Consider the following 27,965-nt stretch of genomic DNA (forward strand, 5'->3'; position numbering starts at 1 on the left):
CACTGATGGGATCTCTCAGGCTGATGTTTTTACCTGAGATGCTACAACTCTCCATAGAGGGGTGGTGGCGCAGTCCAGGGAGAGCCGTCCTGGAAACCGGAGGGCAAGGCACAGTACCCCCAACTGCTCTATGGCTGCCGTATAGTGGCTGCCCTGCTCTCCCTCTGTAATGCATGTGTTGTGAGTTGTCATTGGCCAACTGCTTCTCCCAATGAATTAAACAGTGTTCCTCATACTTCTACAGGTGAATAGTTGCTATTTTGTGTGATGTCTATATATGACACACAGTGGCTCCAGTCACATGCTATCCTGTTATTATTATCATTATTATTACCATCATTCATTTGTACATGTTCACACATTGCAGTTGGTCTCTGTCGTTTTTATTTGTTGTGATCTGCAGCAGAAAGACTTTATTTGATGAGTACCCAGTGGTCCAGTGGACTTTATTTCACATGTACTCATTTATTCAAAGGCCAATCACAGTCCTCTTCCTGAGCTTTCAACCACAGTCATAAAAGTTACACAACACAGTCAAATAATAAAGGTTACAAGTAGAAAACGTTTGGTTTTCAGTTGTAGACTTGTGCTCATGGTATGTGGAGCTGTGTGGGAGTTAAATCAGAACCCAAACTGTGAGAAACAAATAGAAGTGTATGATTCAGGAGCGGAATTCTCCAGGACACGTTTGATAAAACAATGCGGCTTCATGCGTCTCAGACCACCTCAGAAAGTTGTTTTCTGTGTATCATCTACATGCCGACTGAAAGCCCTCCTCCTCCAGGGCACCTCCAATAAGAACAACCCCCCTCCAGTTCTCCTCCACGGTCCTCCTCTCCGGTGGTCCTCCTCTGTCGGACTCAGCATCAGTCACTCTCCCACCCACGGCTCAACACTGCGCTCCCCCCTCCAGTGGAACATGTTGCTGCACAAACCGGTAAGAGTCCGCGTCTACACCTTTTAGCTGCGCAATATGGACGCTGCTGTGCGTAAAACCGTGCGTAAATGACCCGCGTAATTTGTCAATTTGTGTCAGTGATTGTGGCTGAAAGAACATTTTTCCTGATGTTCTAGTCTTCTTTTCTCTCAGTGCCTCCTTTGCTTTTCTTGCCTTCCTGCTGCTCAGCATTTGCAGAACAATGTGTGGATCCGTCAGTCATTTCCAAGTGATTCATCAAACTGTCATTGTTATGCGGATGCGGGTGGTCCTGCCTCACTTTGAAGTTTCTATCCTGCAGGCAGCAGCAGGACATGTGTTACACCACCAACAATAAAAAAACACCTCTGTGGATCTGTCCCAGTGTCATGATGTGTGATGCTTCACAAACCTTTGAAAATACACGTGGAATTTTGGGACAGCCGATGCACTACACAAGACCTGCACCCTAATTAATGTTAAATCAACAAACTAAACAAGCAGGAGACATGGCTGTTTGAAACACTCTGCAAACTACAGAGAATAAAAAACTAAAAGATACAACTGTCTAATCTACATGTGATTAGCCTACGTATCAGTTACAAAATGTGTTTCTAATGTCAGATGTGTTGTTGTGGCAGTTTGTTTGGATCCTATCCATCCTGTGTGGCACTGACGTGTGTTTGGGGTTCGTGTACGACCGGCCCAAACGCTCAGGAGAGGATGGGACCTCGGCCAGGACAGAGTGTGAGTACTCTCTTCTTTTTCTTACTGAGGAACAAACCGTCTTTGAACTGCTTGACCCCGAGCCAGCAAAACATTCACACAACAAGTGAGGCGGCCTTGAAAAAAACACCAGAACCCTCTCAGCTTCGGGGGGGGGGCTAATCTGACCTTGACCTCTGAACTCATTGTAGGTAGTAAACAAGAGCAAAGGTTATCCGCACAACGGAAAAGAAAAAAAAAATCAAGAACATCTGGGAATCAGCTTTTTTTCCCTTTGATATAATGTCGGCAAAATCGGATTTATACAAATATAACATTAAAACATAAAAGTCCTCAGCAGAGCATGAAAAGTGTTTGAACATTTGATAAGTTGATTTAAAAAAATATAATCTAAATATGAGTTAATCCATAATTAAAACAATTGCTAGTTGCAGTCCTACAAAGTAAAGCTGCTTTCAGACATGCACTGAACTCTTGAAATTCTCTGGATATTCTCCGGAGCGGCTAATGTCAGAGTGAGAACCTCCAGACTTTCTGCAGATTGTCTCCGGTCAGTCCCCCCAGTGTAAAGTCTGCAGAAAATCAGGAGGAGCTGAAGTGAGAGCACGGAAGAAGATCCTCCGCAGGATTCACAAGTGGGTGTGTTGATGATGAAAAAGGTAAAAGGAAAAGGTGGCATACACGTAGAAGACAGCGGCAAAGAGCTTTAGATAAGAGCTGGTGTCGATGTGCTGCAAACAGCAACATGTGACCCTCCTTCACCTTAATTACTGTGCTGTTGTGAATGCGTCCGGCTCCGTTGTTCATGTGTAAAATGTCCACAGAAAGTCCGGACCCATTTCTTCAGATATCCTCTGGAGGTCATGTCTGAAAATGGTTTAAAACACAATGTATATAGACTCATACTACAGTGATCACTATCACACCATCACTTACAACCCACAACAAGTGTTGGTGTCCTCTGCCTGTGTTTTCTAATGTTTGGTGTGGTGTAATCTTTGGAGCCGTGTGCAACCAGGTTATATCTCCTTCCTGTTCAGGTACAAACACAGCAGTGTTGGGCATTGTGGCTTCACTTTTGTGCAGGTAGTCAGCAGCCAGACAGAGCTGGATTGAGAACACTGCAGCTGTTTCAGACATGACGTCCAGGTAAAATCCAGAGACTTGGCTACAGAGTTAGCACAACACAGCAGGAGGTTCTCTGCACAGATGCGTTCACAACAGCAACAAATCCTCCGCATTATTCATGTGAGCTGGAGCAGCCGGGTGCAGCAGACAGACAGAAAGTGATGGATTAACTCTGTTGTGGAGCGTCGTCAGTTTCTATCACCACAAACTCTCTTAACATCTTCTATGTGTGTCATCGCTTTTTCACCGTTTTTTATCATCCCCCAAACTCACGGTGAATCAAGCGGGGAATCCTCTACTGCATCCACACAGTGACTTCTCCTGAATTGCTGCAGACTTACACTAGGAGGCCAGGCGGAGAACCTTCGGAGCGTCTCGCTCGGATATTTGCTTTCACACATGCACCTCCTCCGGAGAAAATACAGAGGAACTGCGGAGTCTAGTGCACGTCTGAAAGCAGCTTACTTGAACTACTTCTGAATAACACGGCTCCCTCTCTTCAGTCACTACTCGACTAAGCTCTCTCTCTCACTCATTGAGCCGAGGAGTCAAATTTGAATGTTTACAAACAGCAAGTGACAAATTCATTCACAGTGTACCTTTAATTTAGTGACACTGATATCTCTCAGACAAGTGTAGGGAGGACACGTCAACGCTCCAAGACCCACATAAAAAACAGTGTATCCTGTATCCTGAGTGAGCTTCGAACATACAGTGACACACATCTGTCCCCAGCTGTGTCAGAGATTGCTCCTCCGAACACAAGCAACACCACCCCTCACCAGCAGCTGCAGCTCCAGAGGAATTTCTCCTGCTCCGTTTATTTGCAAGCTTATTTTCTATATGAAGCGTCTGCCAGCGCATATGAAATGAGTGAGCGCGGCGTGCGTGGACAGTAGATCACTGTGACCCTGCAAAGTCCTGATTGGACAGCTCGTGTGTGTGTGTGTGTGTTTTACAGGAGAGAGAGTGTGTTTGTGCTGCTCTGCCCTTGCGTCAATATTACGAGAGCATCAGAGCTCATTTTCTGCTCCACCTTCTCAAACCCTGTCGACCACGATGTATTCAGCTATCTCAGCCTCGCCGCGGTGCTGTCTGTCGATTGTGGTTCCTTATGAACCATAAATCAGTGTTTTCATTGCCTCACAATAGACATTATCTCAAGGCACCTCACATACTGAGGTGGAGACGGAAATTATAGTGAGACACAACAGCTGAAAGCACTACAGAGGGAGAGAAACTCCCTCATTATCTGGAAGAAACCTCTCACAGAACCAGACTCCTGTGTGCGGCCATCTGCCTCGACCGGTTGGGGTGAGAGAAGAAAGATGAGGGAGAAAGGAGAGGTGGGTGAAAAAGAGGGGAGAATTATATTAGTAATATAATGAATATATAATAATAACGATTATCATTATTATTATTCAACTTAAATATCACCATAAATCCCAAACAAGATTGTAATTATCCTTTCAAAGTAATCCGTATATAATATAGTATTCAATATCTTATTTTAACTGTCAGTGGTTTAATCTCATCGTTCCAGAACAAAATAGAAGCTTTTCAAACACCGTACACTTCGATCTGAGTCCTGCTTCCTGTCAGGATCTGGTCATTTGTTACATTAACAATTACATTTAAAATATAAACGTATAAGTCATCTTCTTTAATATTATCCACATGTAAGGTGGGGAAAGGATTTTACTCTGAAAGGCCTCTGTCAGTAAAGTAGATCCAAGTGTAAAGGAAGTGGCCAGCAGAGGCAGCACTGAGTGATGAGGAAATTCTGCACCACATTTGACGTTCACATGGTTTGTCCTGATTGTAATGGAGTGACTCTCCAATGAACAGGTGTAAAATAAAAACATGGCTGGATTCCATTTGGCAGCTTCAGTCTCAGGGTGCTGGCACTGTGCTCGCTGGCTCACTGGCACACTAAGAATAGAATGGAGCCATTGTTAATGCTTTATTAATACGTGGGCTTTTCTTTCTATGACAAATCAAAATGTGAACTGAGAAAAACCCCTGTTTGTCTCCTGTTTGACAGGAGCCATACTGTGTTTAAGTGTCCCCACAGTGAGATAGAATTACCACAGTTTGGGACCTGAGAAAAAAAAATTAAACCATCTATTGAGTTTGGCATGCAGGTACTTTTAACAGTTAATGTTTATTATGACGTTTGAGGTCTTTAAACAGTTGCTGCCATTTTTTTTACTTTGGTGGCTTAATTTTATTATTTTTTGACCCAAATAGTTATGTAACCAATTTGCTGTATTTATGAGTGAATGTCATTGTAGGTTGCTGGTTTTCATTTTATTTAATGACATGAGAACAGTGGAGCTTTTCATCGGGCTTAATTTTCATATAGAGTCATTCATATTTATTAATCTTGGATTCTGTTGTTGTGGTCAGAGGCCAAATGCCAACATTTCTATCCAGGTCACTGTTGTTTGAAATGTTTTAAATTGAGATGGAAAAGTAGAGTCTGCACAGTAGATTTTAGAATCTGTGCCCAAACTTACATGAGTTTTCTAAACAGTTACAGATTCAAACAACATGAGGACATACTTCATTAGTCCACATTCAGTCTGGAATACAGTCACAGTGTCTCCAACAGATGCTGCGGCAGACATCTCCGCAAAGACGTGGGTGGATCATTAATGACAGATCTGTGGTCAGTTTGCTGTAATAGAATAATAATTCACTGACCTAAAATAAGAAATAATGTAACTATAAACTTCATCTCACTCACTAGAATTACGTTGAATGATTTATCATACATCCAATAATGTCTGAATGTTGTACATGATTAGTTGAGTTACCAGGTTACTGGTACTAGTATTTGTTCACTGCTGAGCTCAGGATATTCATGTTAGACTGTCTTTTCTCATCAATGTTGTAAATATTATTATTTTGTTGATTTGCTCTGTTTCACGCAGTGGGATCCCTCACATGTCTCTTACTTTGAGGTTGCTATATATTTTTCCACTGTTAAAAGTTTTTTTTATCATTCTTGTTAAGAACAGACAACATTGCACCTTGTTCAGCCCAATGAGACAAACTGTGATTTGTGGACTGTACAGATATTAATAGATTGTTTGACTGACTCTCAGAGGACAACGAATGCAGAAATTAAACATGTAATCCACACTGTGTCTATATTTCAGTTGTGTGAAGATATTCAGTGCAGCTTCAACCTGATTTTTTGAAATTTAAAATAAACCCGATATTCTCTTTCTGTGGTCCTCAGCTCGCTCTGCCGCTCAGTATGTACCGACGTCCGGCTCCTGCAGGAACAGGTGTTTCGAGCTGGTTGAGTTGGATCCACCAAACTGTCGCTGTGACAACCTGTGTAAGACGTACAACAGCTGCTGCTCGGACTTTGACCAGCTCTGCCTCAGGACAGGTACTTCATCCCCCTCCCCACTCGGCCTCTGATTTGTCTTTTAGCCGTCCTCTGTCTTAACGCTTTCATCTTCACCATCAACTGATGCAACAAGACCTGAGACACAATCAACAACAATTGATTAAACTGCTACTGTATTTTGAGTAGCAGTTTAGTCAATTGTAATTAACTGTAAAAAACAAATAATTAAAAAGTATTATAGTATGAGTGCAGTATAATTCCTCAAGTAAAATTTTGATTTGAAAAATAAAAATGATTCTGGGCAGTGCAGTGGCATATTTAGGATGTTCTAACTAGTGTTTCATCTAAATTGTATGAATTGTAGTTTTCTTTACCCCAGAAAAGGCCCTTTATATTTAAATACTTTATATTTACATTGAGGGGGTCCTCTCTAAGGAGGCCGCCATGTTTTTTACATTAGTCCAGACTGGACAAACTAAACACCTTTTGAGTTTTTATGACAACTGAAGGCTCCACAGTTTCTTTCTCATGTTTGGAAGGAGAGGGTGAGGTGAGGGGTGTTCAGCTGCAACATGCAATTTCACCACTAGATAAATTCTACACACTGTACCTTTAAGCCTTGGTCAAACCTCCACATTTCATTATGAGGCCTGATCACAGTTTATTATTCGCAGCATGAAAAAGACCGTCGCTTCAATGTACATGCACTTGAAATGAACCAGCTTCTTAATAGTCGTGCTAGCCGTAGCTTTTAGTTGTCATTTCTCTCTGAGCTTCGTCCAGCATTGGTGGTCTGACTTACCGTTCTCTTCTTCAGCCTGGTGGTCTTTGGTTTACCACGGCCTTGCCACTGAAATCTACTGATGATATAACTTGTTTTTCTGGTCGTTCTTGGGGCTTTACCACGACGGTGTCAACTCTCATCTGGTGTTCTCGTCTGTAGAGTTTGGTGGTCCCATGCTGCCGCCTGCGCAGCCACACAGTCTGCATCTGAAGCCCTGCTACACTCATGTATCAGCTTTCATTTCTCAGTGCTTGTGGTTTCAGGTTTTATCCCCTAATTGAGTTTTATAAAATGATTCTCTGAACTGTTCCTTCCATACACAGACGGGGGATATGAGTGCAGGAAGGATAGATGTGGGGAGACTCGAAATGAACTGCATGCCTGCCACTGCTCTGAAGACTGTTTGGCCAGAGGAGACTGTTGCACCAACTACAAGACACTGTGTAAAGGTTTGCTATATTAATATGTCTGTTAAGACACTTATATAAAATTACCTTTGTGATCTTTGAGTAAACATTATTGTTGTTTAATCGAACCAGAAATTCACAAATATGGGGCAAGTGATTTAGCACTTTTTGAAATAATGCCAATTGATCCAATAGATTTACATTGGCATATATATATATAAAAGCATGCACATTGAACACGCTACTCCATACCTTTCCTCCTCTCAAGGTTTAATCAAACGTTTATAACATCTTCAGAGGAACCCCAAAGTCAGTATGGAACCAGCTGTAGAAATTTGAATACACAACAATCTGTGCAGCACATCTGCAGAGCCATGTTGTCAGAGCTAAAAGTGAACATCTCTCTTTCAGGAGACAGCTCGTGGCTGCAGGATGAGTGTGAGGAGATGAAGAACCCTGAATGTCCAGCTGGGTACATCTACATTTGAACTATGAATACTGTGAAGATAGTGACCATAATACAAGATTTTTCATTATTTATGTTTGCATGAAATTTCATCTTTGTCCCCTTTTCCCTAACCAAAATCCAAGTTGGACATCCTTGTTTCTCTGAGGTTCTTTCTTCCTCCCTGAGACCTTCTCTAAATGCCACATATCTGAAGTATTGAGGACTGAACTATCTTTTTCCTATTTAAATCCATGAGAGCATTTGTTTTCCTCCTCTGATTTTGTGTGTGCAGATTTGTGCGTCCGCCGCTCATCATGCTGTCAGTGGATGGATTCAGAGCTTCCTACGTGAAAAGAGGAAACACTGTCATTCCCAATATCGACAAACTCAGTAAGACCTTGATGGGAGTAATGGGAGATGGATTTTTATTTTAGCTGTAAAAACCTTCGAACGCTGTAAATGGAGAAACCATTGTGAATAGAACTTGGGATTGTGCTGATGTAGGTGTTTGCTCTGTGCTGCTCTTGTTTTCAGGAACATGTGGAACCCATGCTCCGTACATGAGACCTGTTTATCCCTCCAAAACCTTTCCAAACCTCTACTCACTGGCTACGGTACGGCACAGGGTTCCTGACGCTGTCATGCTCACAACTTTTAACCTCAGCTGTAGCTTTACAGTTTAATCTTAGACTGACGCTCAAATTCAAAATGTAATTTGGATGTGGCATTTGAGAAATTTGAGGTTTAAGTTTATTTAAATTGAGCTTAACAAGAGGATTTAGATTTTAGATCTACTTACAACAAGATGTTTTTAACATTATAAGATGATGTTTCGTGGATTATGATTACAACTAGATGACTCGGATATTTGTCAACCCACTTCAGTGCTGCTCCCTCCATCTCTGTCAGACCTTTTCTTTTGTATAAATGCTTTAAGCATTGATACACTTCTCCATTTATGTGTGACACTGTCTTATCTCATCAGGGTTGTAAATATTGTTATTTTGCTGCTTTGTTACACATGACATCTATGGCACTCTTGTCCATCTTGGCAGAGGGATGTTTCTTTGGGGTAGTTTTTCTGTACTGTAGTTGACGGTTAAGATCAGATGTTGTTCAGCCCAGTGTTCAGCCAAGAGAGCTCAACACACTGCAAACATCAACATCAATTGTGTCACACACTGCAAAAACTCACAACACTTGCAAATACAGAAACGTGCTTCAAATTGCAAAAGCAACAATTGAAATGTTTCCAGCGGACTAAAGAAAGGGAAGAACCTGGCTGTAGTTCAGTGCTTTGTGAAGTTCCATCACGACTGAGGAGTTCACTTCTCTGCTTCTTTTTTCTATTTGCATGTGTTTTCTTAATTTGCAGTGCGTTGAGTTTTCTCGGCCATTGTGCATATTAGGCAAATTGTGATTTGTGAATCTGGGCTGAATCTGATTTAATTAATTAATTGATTGATTAGTACAAAATATAAATGTATCATTTTATAAGGTAAAACATATCATGTCATAACAATATAGAAATTTCATGAAACAACATGAAAATGATGCTATACAGATTTTCTAACCACGCTTCCATGTGCTAAGTAAATATAAACGATAGCTGTTGGTTAGATGTTAAAGTCTACAATTTTTCCTCATAAAATGTAGCTGAGCAATAGTAAAAAGGCTTTAAACAAATACTATAATGAAGTATGAATACCTCAAAATTGAATAATAATATTAAAGTAAATGTGAATTTATAGTCCACCTCTGAAAAGGTCCATTAGCACTGAAACAGGAGAATCATGGTACTTTAATATACAGTGAGATCTTTTAATGGTTTTGGAGGCAATACAGAGAAAAGAAGACAAATAATGATGATCCAAGTATTAGTATTCTTTTTCAATTTCAGGGTCTTTATCCAGAGTCTCATGGTATTGTTGGCAACTCCATGTACGACCCAGTGTTTGACGCAACGTTCACCCTGAGGAGCCGAGAGAAACTCAATCATCGCTGGTGGGGAGGGCAGCCAGTGAGTCTCCTCTTCTCTTCTCCTCTCTTCTCCTTTCTTCTCTTCTCTTTTCTTCCCCTCTGTTTTTCATCAACACTGTGATTGTTTTTCATTAGTGAGCAGTTATTTTTCTCTTTGCTGTGATGACGGATCACTTTGCGAATGTTTTTGAACATGAGTGATTTTGAAACGTGTGTGTCAGGTCACAGATCAGAGGCCAACATTTGAAGCCAACGACGATGTGAAGAGCAGGACTCAGATCTAACAGACTCGGTCTGATAGATGTTATTATCCATTGACTAATGCCAGATGGTAATATGTGATTAATAATAAGCATCATGCTTAGTCCTGACAAGTGCAAAGCTTTGTCAATAAAATTCCTGGAAGGCTTTTTTGAAGGTTTACTTACAAAAAAGACCAAATGTTAGCATTAGAGTGTTGATTTTAAATTGAACAAATATAATATTGAAACAGGATGCTTTCAGTATAAACACTGTCAGATATATGGTTTTAGTTGGAAGAAGAGAAGTAGTTCTCTTTCACCTAAACTTATACAGTGGGATCTTCTCTTTCTCTTATCATGCTGCAGTGACCATGACCTTGGTGTCCTCATGCTACAACTGTGTCTTAGTTTGATTCTAAGTCAGACTGATGCAATAGTCAGACTGTACTATTTGTTTCCTAGATCTGGATCACTGCACTCAAACAGGGAGTCAAGGCTGCCACCTTCTTCTGGCCTATGTAAGTCGACACACACACACACACACAGGTTTCATTTACTTTCTCTTCTAATCAGTGCTTCTAATTTAGGCCTCGTTATTTTGCAACTCAGTGCTGTGTCTGTGTTTGTCAATCTGTGTTTTCATCAGCTGACATGGGCTAAACCCCCCAGACGCCTGTGTCACTGTGTGGGTTGTAGGTGAAAATAACTGCAGGGCCGTTAAATCCCCATTTTGACTACAAATATCAACCTATGAGTAATGTTCAACACATATAGTGTTTAACTTTCAGATGCATGTTATTATCATGATTGAATGACAAACAAGGTGAAAAGTCACCATGTCCATGCAAAACTGATTTCAATGACTCCTACTTCCTCAACACCCTTTAGCTCAGGTTTTATTAGAACAACCCAACTGAAAATGCCCACTTGAAATAAGAAGTCTTTTCAATGGACTATTTCCTATTTGCATCACCAGGTTTACCATTGCGTTGTTAACTACCTTTGTATCTGAGGTTCACTGCCCAGTTACTGTTTGTTGGAAAACTAGACAAGATTGTGCCGGCAAGGTGACCTGAAAGAAATGAGATGACCAATAACATGATGGCTCCTGACGACAGTGTGGGAACCCTTCTGGCCTAACTACAGACACCCTGGAGATCTCAGATGGTAACATCCATCTCGATGTAAAAAAAAAAAAAAAAAAGGTCTCTGCATTTTACTTGGAGGGACTGAGATTTGATGCGGGAGAACCTGAGCTCCTCTGACATTGTTCAAAACAAAGTGCAAACTCTCCAGATCTAAAATAAATACTCCTCCTGTTAATGTGCCTTAAAACACTGCAGATGCTTTGGCCCTAAATCCTCCGGAGACTGTAAATTATTTGGTGGTGAAAGTTCCTGTTCCTGTTCCTCGCTCAGGTCACGGCACTGCACCTATAGCCTGCGGAACACAAAGGAACCCACATCTATCTGCACAGAGGAGGCTTTGATGAAGCGGGAGGCAGATCTCAGCAGGGATGGCGTTGGGCTGTTTTCACAGCAATTTGTGCAAATGGGCCTGTTTAAGCTATGCAGGATTCCTCTGTGAACGAGGGTCACAGACATGCCAGTCCATAGAACCAGGGGGGCCAGAGTGTGGTTTACAGTGCTTTTCTTGCACTTGGCACTGACAGAGGTGTGTGAGAAGTAAACAGAGAATAAGGCGAAAGAGACAGGTCTGTGTGTGTGTGTGTTTGTGTGTGTGTGTGTGTGTGTGTGTGAGTGTGTGTGTGCGTGTGTGTGTGTGTGAGACAGGGAGGCAGATAGACTGGACGTCTGTGCTGACATTTCTGTGTGGCTAAGAAAAAGCCTTCTCACACAAAACGTGACATTAATGTTATAGCACCACTGTGGGGATTGACACGGTAATGGGGATTGTTGCCATGGTGATGGTATAAAAATAGACAGTGGGATGAGGAAAAATTAAGTCAAGAGTATGAACATAGACAGAAGTAGAGAAAGAGAGCAGGAGCCTGTCAAACATTAACACAGTGTAACCACACCTCCATGCCACCCCCCACTGCCTCTCACATCAAGCCCCAGTCAGGGCCTCGGTCCTGGGCTTGATGGTTGACAGCTGTGGACTGTATGACAGCCAGCAGCCTGGTTGGTGGCCTCATCACTACACAGGCAGAATACAGCCAGCCTTTGACTCTGGCACGCTTGAAACAGTGAGCTGCCTTTCAATGCGTTCTACTCCACGCGCCTCAACTTTACGAGACTCTGTGAGAGGTAAAAGTTTAATGGTTGAAGAGGGCAGCAGGAGGCCAGATTCAGTCTGTTACTGTAAACTCTGTTTCTGTCTCTGGCTTGTGCATCCCCATCCTCTTCTGTTTTTATCCAGAAGAAAGCTAGAGATCGTCATTCATGCCTTCAATTCTTCTCGTTTGGATTGTTGCAATTCTCTCTTCACCTGCCTTCAGCAGCCAGACTCCACTAAATTTAATAAAATAGTCTAAACATAAACATAACCCTATCATCCTTATCATCTTTCAAATCTCCACTTTCGCCTGTTTCCTATTTCTTGCCTTCAATCTTTCATTTCTAAGTTGTAAAGGACCCTGTAACTGTGTTTGGAAAGGCGCTATAATTAAAAGTTTATAATTATTATCATCAGGGTTTTCTTCCCATGATAACCACTGTTACACTACACTGTGTGTTTGTGTGTTGCAGTGCCATCCCATTAGAGAGGAGGATACTCACCATGCTGCAGTGGCTCCACCTCCCTGAAGGAGAGAGGTGAATTCAGTTTGACATTTAATGTCTGCTTCATCGTTTCTTTCTTTCTTTTCTTTGTCACTATTTCCAGCCACGGCTTAGTTGGAGTGGAAAAAACTGTTTCATCATATCTCAAGGCTTTTTTGGATTTATGTAATGTAGCCCTGCAACAGACAATTAAGTGAGGTAAAAACAGACCTGAGTGTTTTCGTAAAACACAAATACAATTTGACTTGAGTGCTGACCTGTTCTCCTCCAAGTGTTAAAAATATAATTAGAGCATAATTGTAATATGTGAGGATATATACATCAAGCTACACAAGAGCACATATCACAGCCAGGGAGTCTTTCACTGATTCTCACTTCCTGTTTAAAACTCAGACCTGACTCATGGCTCTGTTTACCATCTGATATCTGATGACCATATTGGAAAGGACAAGTGTTAATACCTGTTGCAAACAGCCACATGAGGCAGCAGTGAGAAAAGCCAGCTGTCATAGAGTGTGAGGTGTAACGTTTAAAACTGTTTCTGTTTCTCTCGGAACGTTAAATGAATCCACATGTGATTAGCTCCAAACTCTGGACAAAAAAGGTTTATTTTCCAGGCAATTAATCAAATTCTGATAAAAGTCCACAGTCAAAAACTTTCAGTGAATGAAAAGCATCAGAGAGGCGATGCAGACCCTGCATGCATGCAATCTTACCTTTTTGATCATTTCTATATATGATCAATATTCTTCAATCTATGTAGGCTTCAGATTGTGTCTATAGTCCCACAGGCTGCAGAGATATTTGGAAAATACATTTTAAAACTTTGCATGATGTCATTTTCTGACTTCATTGTGACTTCTTTATGACGCCGCATTTCACATGACAATCATGTTAATTTCTGATCAGTATAAGCTTTATATCTTGCAAAATGGGTTTTAGGAACCACATTTTTATTTGTCATTGACCATTTTCTGGTCCAAAAGTTAATCATCAGGAGATAAAATCACAAGTAATATTATCACCAAAATTGAATTTGAATTCAAAAAGTGCCATTTACCAAATCTCAGCTATTGTTTTCTCATTCATACAACAACTCCAAACAATGCCACAGTCATTTTAAGTTGTTATTAGTTATTACTGCCACTTTGTGTGTAGCAAACACATCTCCAACCCCACACATGTCTTGTTTCAGGCCCTATGTGTATGCCATGCACTCTGAGCAACCAGACACATATGGACACAAAATGGGGCCCATGAGTACAGAAGTGAGTATTGATTTTCTGTGTGTGTGTTTGTACCCGAGTAAAAGCTCAATAGTGAATTAAAGTGAGGATGCTTTCAAAAATAATAATAGTTTTTATATAAGATAAGATAAAGTGCCCACATTATTTTTGCACAGTACAGAATGTGTTTCCTATAATTGTGGGATGGGTGTGTGTGGAATTGTGTGTAGCATGCATCACCCAAACACACAGTCAGGTGATTGTGACGCCCTCTGTGTGTGTTCCAGCTGAACAACCCTCTGAGGGTCATTGACAGAATCATTGGTCAGTTGATGGATGGACTGAAGCAGATGAGACTGCACCGCTGTGTCAACATCATCCTGGTGGGGGATCATGGTGAGGACACACGCACTGTGCTATCAAATCATTGTTCAATTATTATCAAATTGCTGAAAGACATTTCGTCTGGAACCTGACATGGAAGGAAACAGCTCCACTGACAAAACTCCAAAGTAAGAAAGGCTCAAAGGCACTAAAGCAGTGTCCCTGTGTGTCATCAGGTATGGAAGAGGCCCACTGTGATCGCACTGAGTTCCTCAGTAACTACATGACCAACATTGATGACATCATCCTCATCCCTGGGTCCCTGGGCAGAATACGCTCCAGATACCCCAACAACCCGAAATGTGAGAGCTTATTAAAAACAATATGTGACAGATTCACTTACATTTTTCTTTTTGCGCTCCTCTGAATTTCTCTTATCCACGAGCTGGAATGAACTGAGTTTTGTTTTGGGTATTTTGGCAAATTATTTTCTGTTGATCGTTTTTGTGGGATGAAGGGTTTTATGATGGTGGTGCAATTTGTAAATGTGAATCAGACAAACAATGAAAATGCATACTATAGTATTAGTATAATAGAAATGCTAAAGGTGCATACAGCTTCACTATATTCTGCCTTTAGTCTTTTCATCATCATCATCAGCAAACATGAAATAATCATTTGTAGGCAAAAACAAAAAGACCTCTGATGTGTTAGTGTGCACAGTCTCTGTGGCTACCGCTGCAAATATCAGACCAAGGAAATATGTCCATACAGCAGTGGAAGTTCAATAAGTCCAATTTTTGTATGTTACAATATCTTGTATGGAATTTGATTTGTCTTACTTTAAAAGGAGATGTTCATTTAAACACTCCCACTGCTCTGACCCTTTTCCTCTTTTTTCAGATGACCCCAAGGCTGTTGTTGCAAATCTAACTGTAAGTATGTGGCTGGCATAAAAAAAAAAAAAATAGAGAAAAATAACTGTTATTTAAAAATAAGAGAAGTTCACTCTGCTTAAGTTAAACATGCAACACTGGAATGGATCTTTTCAGTGTAAGAAAGCTGAGCAGCACTTCAAGCCGTACCTGAAGCAGCACCTGCCCAAGCGTTTGCACTATGCCTACAATCGACGCATTGAGGAGATTCATCTGCTGGTGGAGAGGAAGTGGCACGTCGCCAGGTATAGTGGCAGGAAGTTTAAATATATGTGTTGTAAATATGAGCGTTTGGAAGCTAAACTTGGCATCTGTGAAACTCACACACCTTTGAATGTGCCAGAGGGGACACAGTATAAACATACACATGGGAAGTAAAAAAAAACCTGTCATTATAGTTTTGAATGTTTAAAATGGCAACAGAGAAACTAAAGCTGCTTTCAGACATGGGCTGAACTCCGCATATCCTCCTGACTTTGAAGAAGAGAACTAGTATTTGTCTTTTCCTCTTATATGCTATTCATTAATTCAGAGGACAGATGTCTGGGCTCACGGACCTGTTAGTCTAAATGTCTCACTGGTAACAGCACATACCACATGATTATGGTGTAAATATACCTGTAAGCTCAAAAAGTCAAATCACCATGGTTTTTATAGAACCTGGAGATGTATACATTCTTTTATCATTTTGCAACATCTTCGGACTGTAGCTTTGTTGTCATACAGCTAAAATGTGTGGGAAGTTTTATCATAAAAACAGTTGAAGAACCTGTACAGTACCAGATGATGCATTTTCTGAATGACTCAGTTCATCCTGGCTTTTAGACAAGAGATTGAAAACAAATCTGCTATTTGAATCCAGACCAGTGAGGCAGGTGATAGAGGAGAGATTTCAATTTGTGTCTGCATCTACTAACAAGAAACTGCTCCAGCATCACGTTCGGTGAGATGTGGCATGTAGATGTGGCATTTTCAGCCCCCCCCCCCCATCAGTGAAACATCTTGAATGACTTAAAAGCACATTTAATGGGAACATGGGGCTGCTATCAATGCATCATTAACACATGCAGCGTTGGACAGAGTCAGTCAGGTAAAAAAAAAAGCCACATCACTTTCAGAGGTGCAGCCGCTGAAACATTAACGAGCTGTTAAATGAAGTGACAAGTTTTACTTCAGTGACAAAGTAAATTATAAAGTCATCACGAGTCAAAGTGACAACAAACAAACCACCACAGCTAAAGGTGTGTGTGTGTGTGTGTGTGTGTGTCAGGCCTACAGTCCCCGTGTGTAGAGCTGTCCTGCTGTTTTAGAAGATGAACTATGGGAATGCTATATTCTGTATCACAGCTATACACACACACACACACACACACACACACACACACACACACACACACACACACACACACTGTGCTGCTAAATGAAATCTTTGAGGCTTCAGCTCAGCTCAGATAGAGAGCTGGTTGACTCATTGGCACTGGAGCTGTGAGCAGAGGGTTGGAACATTTACACACACTTTCTCTCCATCTCTGTCACACACACACACACACACACACACACACACAGGTACATATACATTAGCCAATGTCAGTGTAAATCCCAACTCTTTATGCCAAATGAAATACTGAGTCTCATTTCCCCGTCAGCAAGTCATTTACATTTTCAACATGTTTGTGGCTTCACCCAGGACACACACACACACACACACACACACACACACACACACACACATTATGGTGTATAACTGGGAGCAGTGTTTTAATGGACACTTAATAAAAAGTGTTTGGTTTTCAATTAGAGGACTGTGGTCTGAGTTGGGTGAAGGAGTTGTTGTCCCGGGCTGAGGACTGAAATTTGTTTGTGTTTGTCTGTGCTTTCTAATGCACAGTTTAACCCAGTGTGAGCGTGATGGAATACTCTACCCGCTCTTTCTGAAACATCTCTATATTAGACACTTGTAAGATTTATGTAAAAATTAAATATTTTGACTTCTTAGGTGCACCCTGAGGTCACATAAAAGTCAGTCGCTCTTACACCAGGCACCGAGTGTTTTTGCTAGAAATGGGTTCATTGTTGGTTCATTGCTATCTCCAGGCAGTGGACTTGGTCTGAAGTCAGTGGTGCAGTTTTTCTCTGTTTAAAAAATAATTGAATATTTCTTATTTTTTTGTTTTTGTTCTTGTTTTCATTAGTGCGATACAAATACAATTATGTATCATCATGTAGATACTAATATGCACCCATTTATGTGTAGATGCACAATGTACACTTTACTTGTTACACTTGAGCCATGCACTTTAGACTATGCTCTTAGATCATTAAACTAGAACCCAATATGTCAGTGGTCAGGAGAAAAATAGTCCAATTACTTTTTTACTGCATCTTCCCTTTTTCTTTTTTCTTGTTACTTTGAACTCAGTTGTGTGCTGAGCTCAAAAACATTTGAAACTCTGCACACTGACACAGGAAGCAATATTTTGATGGACATAATGTGTTCCTGAATTTTATAAACAATTTGACATATTTTTGTTGCCAAAATATAGATTCGCTAATGTTTTTTAATAACTGTTTTACAGATTCTCAATAAAAAGAATCCTTCACGTATGCAGATACTTTAATGCTGAGTCACTGATTTTGTAAATAAGTATGAATCTGTAATCTGAGGTCAATCTCTTCTGACTGCAATGTGCATCAGCCACATACTGATCTGTCCTTCATACATTACAGGAAGGTTCCGGAGGGAAAGAGACACTGTGGATTCGCTGGTGACCATGGATATGACAATAAGATCAACAGCATGCAGGTACATCTATCTGTAATATAAACTAAACATCCAGAGATTCTTTCATTTACTTGTAACAAAACTGATTCCTTGATTTTATCTGTGTGTTATTTATTGTAACGGATCGCGTGACCTGTGTTATTCACTTTTCATTTCATTTTCAGACTATTTTCTTGGGGTACGGACCTACGTTTAAATTCAAGACAAAAGTTCCAGCCTTTGAAAACGTTGAGCTTTATAACGTCATGTGTGGTAAGGCTTGTTTTCATCTCTTTTTCTGGGTCTGGGTGTGTATGAGTGTGTGAGAGTGTGCAGGGGCGCCACCAGGATTATATTTCATTGCACACATTATAGCTGCCCATTCGTAATTACAGTCTCAGTGTACGCACATGCACAGCAAGCAAGTGCATGAGCGAGAGAGATTGATTCCTGTCATGTGCTTATTTTTCCACTTTTTAATTGTGGTGTAGCTCAGGGTGCCTGCACAACTTCAAGTGTAGTACAGCACAATAAACGCAGTCAAGGCATAGGACCACAAACTCAACGAAAGCAGGGAACATCGTAAATAAGTGTTTCCCTTTAAACTCACAGTTTAATCTTTCTTATTTTATTTATCATTATCATCAACAAATGAGGACAAAAAGATTGTAATGATAAATCCAAACCAAGGAGCTATAATGAACCATCGAAAAGCAGGATGTGTCTGCTTTAAGACATTCACTGAACTGACCTGTGTTAGGTCACTGTGAGCGAGAAGGGGTGTTGATGACGTTTTCAACATGCGAAAGACGCAAAAATGAGAGAAACAGAAAGAATATAAATGTCTCAGGATAAAAGAAATGAGAATATCCTGATGCATTGTTTATGCATGGAAGGCAAACTCTTGAGAAACTCCTGATGCAGTTCTCCAGACATCCTCTGGAGTTCATGTCTAAAAAGGCTGTAATGTTGTGAAGGTGATTTTGAGAACCTGGGAGGCAGCTAGAAAAATTGTGTCTCATTCTCAAGCACATTGTTTAATACAACAGAATCTAAAACCTGATCTGCTGTTTTTTCTGTACCTGAACACAGTGAGTGACGTTCTGTGTTTCACTTCTCCCACTTGCCTCGGTGACTCTCTGACGTGACACTGACTGCTCTCACTCTCAGATCTTCTGGGTCTGAAACCAGCCCCCAACAATGGAACCCACGGCAGCCTGAACCACCTGCTGAGGACTCCCCTGTACAGACCCAGCATGCCAGAGGAGGTTTCCAGACCCACAGCCTCCGGTCTTGTTTCTACGGGAACAGATGACCTGGGCTGCAGCTGCGATGACAAGGTCAGCTGTGGTGACCTGGCCCCGGCTTCCTGTACACTGTGAAAGGAAATCTAATTTTTGGGAGATTGGCTTGTCGGTCAGCTCACTGACATCAGTGATGACAACCGTGTAATCGCAATCACCCTCATCCCCATGGTTACAAAATCAGGCCAAAATGCAGCAGCTAAAGTGATTTAAAATGTGTGAATCATTAACTGAATGAATTCATATGTTTTCAGTCTCAAAACTTAAAACTTGTTTTAAGGAGCACTGTTATGTAATTAGTAGCTGTTATACAACATGGAAGTTCCATTTAATTATCACAAAAATGAAAGTCATTTCACATATTGACTATTGATTGTTCTGCTTTGATAGTATTGTATTCACTAGTAATTGCTAAGTAAACGTCTTTTAAACATGTAGTTAAATGCCTTTAGCAGCAAAAACAACTAAATAGTTTTATCTGAACTGAGGCGACCTGGCAGCACAGACCATAGTCTCCAAAGTTTCCATTTCGGACATCCACCATTGACTGACTCATAATTGCCTTTCTATGACAGTGAAAAAACATGTATTTTTGCCTGATCTCAGTGCTGGAGAAAAAACAGAGGCTCACAAAATCAATGCGATAGATCTTCTGTGGAACCATGAATATTTATAATATACTATTTGTGAATACAGACTGGGGTTTTCAAGATAGCATCTGGCTGATGTTTGGTCTGCACAGCACTATTTTAAACTTCCACAGAGAACTTACTTGTTTTCGGAGGGGAGAAAAAACAGCATCTGACACATTTATTGAATTAGTTAAAATATATATGTGATTTATTATTAGGAAGCTACAGGTCATTTAAACTAAAAAGTTAGTTGTCTTGAAAACAATACGACATATGTCCCCGAACATAGCTTAGTATTTAATGTTGGCATGACTCAATAGAGCTAATGGAGATACATGGAAGCGTTTCATATCTATTGCATGTTTGCATCACTTTAGACAAAGTTGATCAACAGGCCAATCGATAAAAATGACAATGTAAAACTTTAATGTGATGATGATGACACATGGACAGTGTTTTGAGTCAGGGCTGTCGGGCAGTTCTGCCACAGCAACATTTGGTTGGATGCTCGTAATGAAAACAGCACAATAGTTCTGTTTACTTCTATACTCACTGTCACCAAGTAGCCCACGATGATGAGAAAACCCTGATGATCCTAAATGTCAGTAAAACAGCCTGACAGCATGTTCTCAAACACTGTCCCATGTGTCATGAGCTCATGGGATGCACTTTATGTTACAGCTCCCTCATCTGTAATTACACTTCATTAAGAATGATATGGCACTTAATTGATCCCCTCAGGCAAAATGAGACAATTAATATGTCTGTTTTTTTCCCATTATTCAACAAGGGAAATGCACAGTATATTTATTTTACTTTATACACATAAACGCTATCTGCAGTGTCTGAACTACATATATACATTATATTCTGATGTTACAGATATGAGGGAGTTCAAAGGAGCAACCTACCTTAACTGGAGCCATCAAAACAATCATCTCTGTATTCAGTCCAAAGACTCAGAGTGAAGTCAGGCTTTGGACTGAGATGAGATGTTTTCATCTGTGCACTGTTTTGGCTGTTAAAAGTGATATTTAACTTACACCTCTCACAAGTTATTACTGGCTGCTCTGCAGAGAGTGTTAGATTGTTTTCTTTTTTTACATCTAAGGACTAGGAATTTTGTTCTGGTCTGTTCAGGAGTCATTAATCCTGCAGAGGTGATCCAGGAGTTAATGTTGGAGCTGAAAATTAAAAAGTGGAATTATTATTTTTTTTGTTCAAATGGAAAAAAAAACCAAATTCAACTTCTCCTCATGCACAGTTGTAAAGTTATCACGAACATTCCTGATATTTTGGCAGTGGTGCATTGGTTCAGCTCCATTAATGCATCAAACTGAGTTTTGATGATTTGAAATGCTGGTAATGCTGAGGTTAGCTGGTCTTCTCATGCTCTGCAGAGCGTTGTGTGACTCTTGGAAAAGGCCAGATGTGTGTTGCCATGTCAGAAACTTTTAGCAACAGTACAAATATCTCAATTACAGCACAAAAAAGAGGGGTTTCAAATACAGATGTTATCTTTTTTTTACTTTTGCTGTGCAGTTGAACTTTTTACTTGTAAAAAGACTCATCTGCACGGGCCAATCAGAAGTGATTATTTGTTGACTTGTGATGTATGTGATTGCCCTGTTGTGTCTTCTCTTCTGCTGTCTTTAAAAGTGAAATGAGCTTGTTGCCTCTTTGCTTTCTGCTGCAGAGCTGGTGTCACTTCACCTCCACCTCCATTCATTCATTCTGAAACTTGATGCAAAGAGGAAATCTCTCTTTTCACTGAACCATTTCCCTTTGACAACCTTCTCTGTCCAGACTTGGTCAGTGTATTACCTGATTTGCTTGCATTGAAGTGTGGATTGGATTGGAGACCCAGCCCTGCGGCACACTGTTTCACTTTATCTGTGTTTGTCATTCCCATGAAGATCTCTGGCAAGAGATTGTTTCAATCTCCGATCTTTTTGCAGTTGCGTGTAAAAAGTAGGGGCCAGAGAGGTTTGAAAGTGACCCTTGTACGAGGCTATAACCTGGAGTCACTCTGGCTCTGTCTCTTACAGAACAAAGTGGAGGAGCTAAACCAGCGACTGAGGCAAGCTATTGATGGTCAGTCTTCCATGATGCTACTGAAAATGTGTGACGTGTCCTGTATGCAGTTAGTTAGAATGAAAACATGCGTACATTGTCTTTTTAAATGGACAGAACGTGTAGGTGCAGCCTTTCTGATTCCTCTATCAGGTTACTTTGCCGTCCACTATAGTACACAGCAAACTCCATCCCTAAATAACCAGTCTATTCTGATCTAGATGGTTATTTGCTTATGATAATATCACGTATCCTGTCGCAAACATCTGCTTTGTGTCAACAGCTACTTGCAAAGATGCATCATCTGACTGTTAGTTATTGTTCCTGCATTCTCTGACTCCTGTTCCAGTCTCTCCTCTGCTGTAACCCTCTGTGCTCCTCCTCTCTCAGACAGCAGGAACCTTCCGTACGGTCGACCTGCTGTACTCTTCCGTACCAAATACTCCATCCTCCACCACAGTGACTTCATCAGTGGCTACAGCGAGCCTCTCTCTATGCCGCTCTGGACATCATACACCGTCAGCAGACAGGTACCATGCATCCTGTGCTCCTTACTTTCTGCTGAAAGGTTATTAAGTCTTCGCTGTGTGTTTTGAACCAGTGCTTTTCAAATGGTGGCTTGCAGGGCCCCTGAGAGTGGGTCTCAAATTTGTAGGAGAAAAGTCAAACTCTTTAGTGCCGAGCTTTTATTTTGAAGGACATATGCTTTCACATTGTCAGAGCTGGCACATAAAAGCATGAAGCCAAAACACAAGTGTCAATGGTTAAATTCAAGTGCTAGTGAAAAGCCACAGAAACCATTGATGATTACTGCAGTGTTTCTTGTGAAATAAATTTGAGTTGTCCAAATATTTGGGTCGCTACTTAATGACTCAGGAAAAATGTCATTTTTTTGGTGTGTGTTTCCTACTCTATACATCAAGTGAAACAACTGCCAATAACAAATCAAGTTGTGGGTTATTGATTTTGCACTCTGTGCTTCAAGCGCCATCTGCTGGCAAAAGCACAATTGAACCCTTTTCCCTCTTTGTACCTTCTCTCTTATTTCCTCGACAATTGCTCTGATAAGATGCACAACTGTTAAACAACTGACAACCACAAACAGTTCTACAACAGAAGTAGATCTATGACCTGTGCTGTGTAACAATAGCTCTTAGTTGCTCTTTGTTATGTTTCAAAGAAAGTTGCATTGTGTCTGTAATTTCCCGAGGATGAACCCAGCCCATCATGTGTGTTTGTGTGTGTGTTTGTGTGATGTGTGTGTGTGGCCCTCCAGGTAGAGGTGTCTCCTCTGCCTGAAGCTCTTTCAAACTGTGTGAGACCTGATACCAGAGTCCCTCCAGCCTACAGCCAGTCTTGCACCAACTATAGAGCAGACAAACAGATCTCATACGCCTTCTTGTACCCACCACGTAAGTTTACCTGCACAGCTTCACTGTTTAAAAACTGAGAAAGGCTTCAGAAAGTATTCAGACCAATTTATTGTGTTGCAAAATTCACACTTTGAACATGAATCTATTGTCAATTAGCCACAACGATGAAGTGAAAACTGGAATGTCATTATGGTTGAGTGTGGACTGACAAAATGTCAATTTTAAGTTCAAGAAAATTTTATTTATTTAAAATAATAAAATTGTTGAATTCATATACAAATAACCATTAGTTGCTGTCCCAACCCAAGTCTGTGATGTGATTTGTTTGACTTAGCTGTATATTCAGTTCTAACATTGGGATCTGAGAACATAGCCACAGTTTGTAAGTCTTTCTTTTTTCTTTATTGACAGAATTATCCTCAACGATGGAAAAAAAATATGATGCTGTCCTTATCACCAACACGGTTCCAATGTATCCTGCATTCAAGAGTAAGTCTGTGTTTTTTCCCCTCAGATATGTGAGTGGAGTCCTGCTCAAAGATTTAAAAATGTTCTGATCAAGACAAATCACCACTGATAGATTCATTGATGTATTTGCTGCTTTTTCTTTCTCTCCTCTCCCATCTTCCCTGTTTCATCACCACATCGTCTCACCTCTTTCTCACTGCCACAGGGATCTGGGGCTACTTCCAGAGAGCACTGGTGAAGAAATATGCCACTGAGAGAAACGGAGTGAACGTGCTCATTGGACCCATATTTGACTACAACCACGATGGTGTCAGGGACTCTGCAGAGAAGATTAAAGAGTAAGAACACCCAACATTCATTGATTTGATTTGATTTGATTATTGCAGCTACACACATTTTAATCTTTTTGTTTAATTTTGGAGGAGTAGAAGTCAGTCCAAACCATTTCATTAGTTTTAAAATATAAAGTAAAATTTAAAAAAATATCACATTCACACCAACAAAATGAAACAATAACCCAGTTGCCCTGACTGAATATCTCTGTCGTATTAACTAACAATCTCACCTACGCATTACCATTATTGTTTTCATATTAATACAACTAACAGTAATGTGTTTAGATAGAATACAATATAACTCCCACTTTATAAATACATCTGATAAAGTGTTAACTTTTGATCTTTATCTTTGTTGCAGGTATGTAAGTGGAACAATACCCATCCCCACACACTACTTTGTTGTGCTGACCAGCTGCTTAGACTTCACACAGCCTGCAGACTCGTGTAGCGGTCCGCTCAGCAGCGCCGCATTCATCCTGCCCCACAGACCCAGCAATGATGAGACCTGCAACGTAAGCAACAATGCCACATCTTTGAATTAACCATCACATTTACAGATCCCATTTGAACACTCTGTGTAATGAGACGATTTAACCCTATTCAATTTGTACAGCGCCAATTCAAAACGCACATTATCTAAAGGTACTTTACATAGGAAGGTTGAGACTTAAGATATCGTAGAGAAACCTGCAAGAAACTGTTAAGAGCCCAGTGTACTTCATGTTATCCAACACATTTGTAGTCATGCGAAACAGATACAGCTTCAGGTGGCACGTATATAATGATGCATTCAGGACTTTGCTCAAGCTTCCAAACCATGTTGTGACAAGTGTGTGGCTTGCACATGTCCATGTACATGTGCAAGCCACACACTTGTCACAAACAAGCAATGTCTCCACCTTTCATGCACAATGTTATGCTTGGATTAACTGACTCAACAAACGTGATCATAAGGGCCTTAACTGAGACAACACCGAGTTGTCACTCGATGCTTATCTTCAAGCTCTACTTGAAATGTATGTATTTTATTTTATTTTTATACTGATATGGCTCTACGAGTGTGAAATAAAGCTCAGTGATAATAATAATGATAATGACACTGAGAGATTGCTAATTCTAGATTATGATTATATCTGTTGTGTGATATGTCATATCCATCTGTAGGTTGTACTTAGTTTTTTTCCACTGACCTTGGTGGTGCGGCCACTAGAGTGGACTAAAATCTTGAAAGGAGAAGAAAAGAGAACCCATCCTAATGCTGTGTCCTCCTCCTCCTCACAGAGCTCAGAGGAGGAGTCCCGCTGGGTGGAGGACCTGATGAAGATGCATACAGCTCGGGTCAGAGACGTGGAGCTCTTGACAGGCCTGGACCTGTACCGCAGAACCACCCGGAGCTACGCTGAAATCCTCTCGCTGAAAACTTATATGCACACATACGAGAGTGAGATCTGATCTCTGAGGGCTCTGTTGATGCTTTTGTTACTGATCTTTTTCAGCCGTGGTGGATGTATGTGGTACAAAGAAGAGATGGGATTGTCTACACTGACCTACACTAGCTTCTTCTCTTCCTGGGCACTGTTGCTATCATCTGTAGCTGTTCTGCCCCTTCACTGAGCATTTGGATTCCTCTCAGTCATTTTATCTATTCAGCAGGACAGCAAGACATTTCTTCTGCTATGTGTTATTGTTTCATGTTTGACTCTCAAATTTAATAAATTACAACTTGCATTCAAGCAAATTACATCAAACAGAAAGACACCTTCAAATTAAGGACAGCCACATGAAAAGTCTGGACCTACATATTATTCTGGCATTCCAACACACAGTTAATCTTATTTTAGAATCCACTTAAAATTTAAAAGTCAAGGGCTCAGATTATATCTGTTTTTCTGCCGTACTGTGCAAACCACCAGAGAGGTTGTTGAGGTTGACACTAATCTGCCCTGTAAAATGTTCATGACAAAAAAATGAAATCACCAGCAACATGGCCTCAACAACTTTTTAGGGGATCCAGGGGCAGGATATTTACTGCCAGGCCGCCACTCAACTTCATAACTACTTCATAGTCACATACATATACTGCAGATATACCATTATGATATTTCTATAAAGAACCTGTACAATTAATAAAAATCTAAGCTAATAGCACAATATTTCCTGTGTGAAAAATATAGCATTTTATTAGTCTTTATTGCAGCACAACATCAGTTCCCGACAGAACAACCACATCAGTACTAAGGCAGGATTGTACTAGTGCAATGAGCACATATTTTCCTACATGATATTGACCCACTCTGACATTATGTTTACTCATTTTACTTTGTGTGCATTGAATTGAGCATTTTTTTTTACATGGAATAATAATAATAATGCAATGTGTTTGTGTGTGTGTGTGTGTGTGTGTTGAACTCAAGATATTTTCTTGTGTGTGTATGTGTACGTGCGTGTGTCATGATGTTGACGTTCTGGTCTGTGCACAATAACATTGATGATGATGATTTTTTCTTATGTTTTCTCTAAAACATTTACCACCTGTGAGACTGTCTTATTTATGCTTTATGTAAAATTCATCCAAATAAACATGTGTTTTTACAAAATCAAATGTGGTGCATATTAAGTTTCTCCACAGTTACAGCGCAGACTTACAACACATGGCTACTCACAGTAGTGAAGCAACAACAAGCACTTTAATAGAAACAGTGTACTACAGATGGGTAGTTCCTCCATTTGCTCTCAAATGTCTTCACATTAATTTTACAAACATTTTTAGAAACTTTTCTCTGCTCCACGTTGACTGTGACTGCATCACATGATTTCTACAGGTCAGCTTTACATCCATGCTGCATCACAAAGGTTCTATTGAACTTACTCATGTTCATGAAACCAGTTTGATGCTTTGAGATGAAATTATCCAGTAATATATCATATGAGTATATCATTAATTTTTAAATATGTTTCAATCTACAACCTGTGGTTTACCCATTAACCCTGTTCTTATGTATCATTGTTTTTTTATTTTACTCATCTGTGTAAACCTTTTGATTTACCACAGGCGATGGTTTTTGTAAAGTATATAAGTATAAATGGGTTTTTAGGCATGCCATTTATTGACTAGATGGAAAGAAATCGCAGGGCTTCATATGTAAACTTAGGTAGTTATACAGTTATTAAAGTCAACCTCAGTGTTGTGGTTTTAAGTTCATGGAACTTTGTTGTAAAGTTGGTGTTCTTAGTACTTCGAGTGTATCTAAAGAGTTTACACTTAAAACGTTGATGAAGCTTATGCAGTAGTTAGGGATGGATCAGATGAGCCTTGTAATATCCCTTAGTTATGTTGCTATAGGCCTCTACTGCTGGGGGAACTCCCAGCATGCACTGAGCACTTAAAGTTACTACATGGGTTTATCCCCTCCCTTAGTTAGAGCTGCAAGATCCAGATCTGACCCATTCTTCTTCTTCTTCTTTACAACTGTGCGGGGTACACACCTTACCTTCCCGAGGAGGTACATTTTTGTGGCATTTGTCTTAACAACCTTTTCAATTACGTTATTCGTCCTTGATGTCTCATTGTTATGTTATCATTTTGTGTTTCATATCATCTGTTTGCGTACTTGGAAGTGCATGAACTGGAGCAGTAAATTGTGTTCCTTAGGCGTTTCCTTGGACCAGTGGCGTCACAACATCCGATTACACCTAAATACCCCTTAATACAAATACATTTGAAGTGAACATTGTATTGATTAATATCAATATAGGTAGGTGTTATTTCCGTGGGCACATGAACGCCTCACA

The 27,965-nt window shown here is 40.4% G+C and overlaps 1 protein-coding gene across 2 annotated transcripts; it reads left to right on the plus strand.

Annotated features, from left to right (window-relative positions):
• Positions 1-804: 804 nt before the first annotated feature.
• Positions 805-27,915, plus strand: enpp2 (ectonucleotide pyrophosphatase/phosphodiesterase 2). 2 transcript variants are annotated; one of them, XM_069537220.1, is made up of 25 exons: positions 805-937; positions 1,558-1,663; positions 6,018-6,173; positions 7,242-7,367; positions 7,737-7,797; positions 8,066-8,163; positions 8,308-8,387; positions 9,674-9,793; positions 10,458-10,513; positions 12,707-12,772; positions 13,935-14,007; positions 14,253-14,361; positions 14,526-14,651; positions 15,193-15,224; positions 15,342-15,469; positions 17,952-18,027; positions 18,171-18,258; positions 19,156-19,325; positions 21,880-22,015; positions 22,385-22,524; positions 23,271-23,406; positions 23,779-23,856; positions 24,041-24,173; positions 24,532-24,685; positions 25,455-27,915. In XM_069537220.1, the coding sequence occupies exons 1-25, from the start codon at positions 920-922 to the stop codon at positions 25,623-25,625; spliced, it is 2,637 nt and encodes an 878-aa protein (XP_069393321.1). In that variant the 5' UTR covers positions 805-919; the 3' UTR covers positions 25,626-27,915. The 2 variants fall into 2 exon arrangements, with proteins under 2 accessions (XP_069393321.1, XP_069393322.1); XM_069537221.1 differs by having other exon boundaries at positions 21,970-22,015.
• Positions 27,916-27,965: the final 50 nt, after the last annotated feature.

Source organism: Paralichthys olivaceus, chromosome 13, assembly GCF_024713975.1.
Source record: "Paralichthys olivaceus isolate ysfri-2021 chromosome 13, ASM2471397v2, whole genome shotgun sequence".
Taxonomy (NCBI): domain Eukaryota; kingdom Metazoa; phylum Chordata; class Actinopteri; order Pleuronectiformes; family Paralichthyidae; genus Paralichthys; species Paralichthys olivaceus.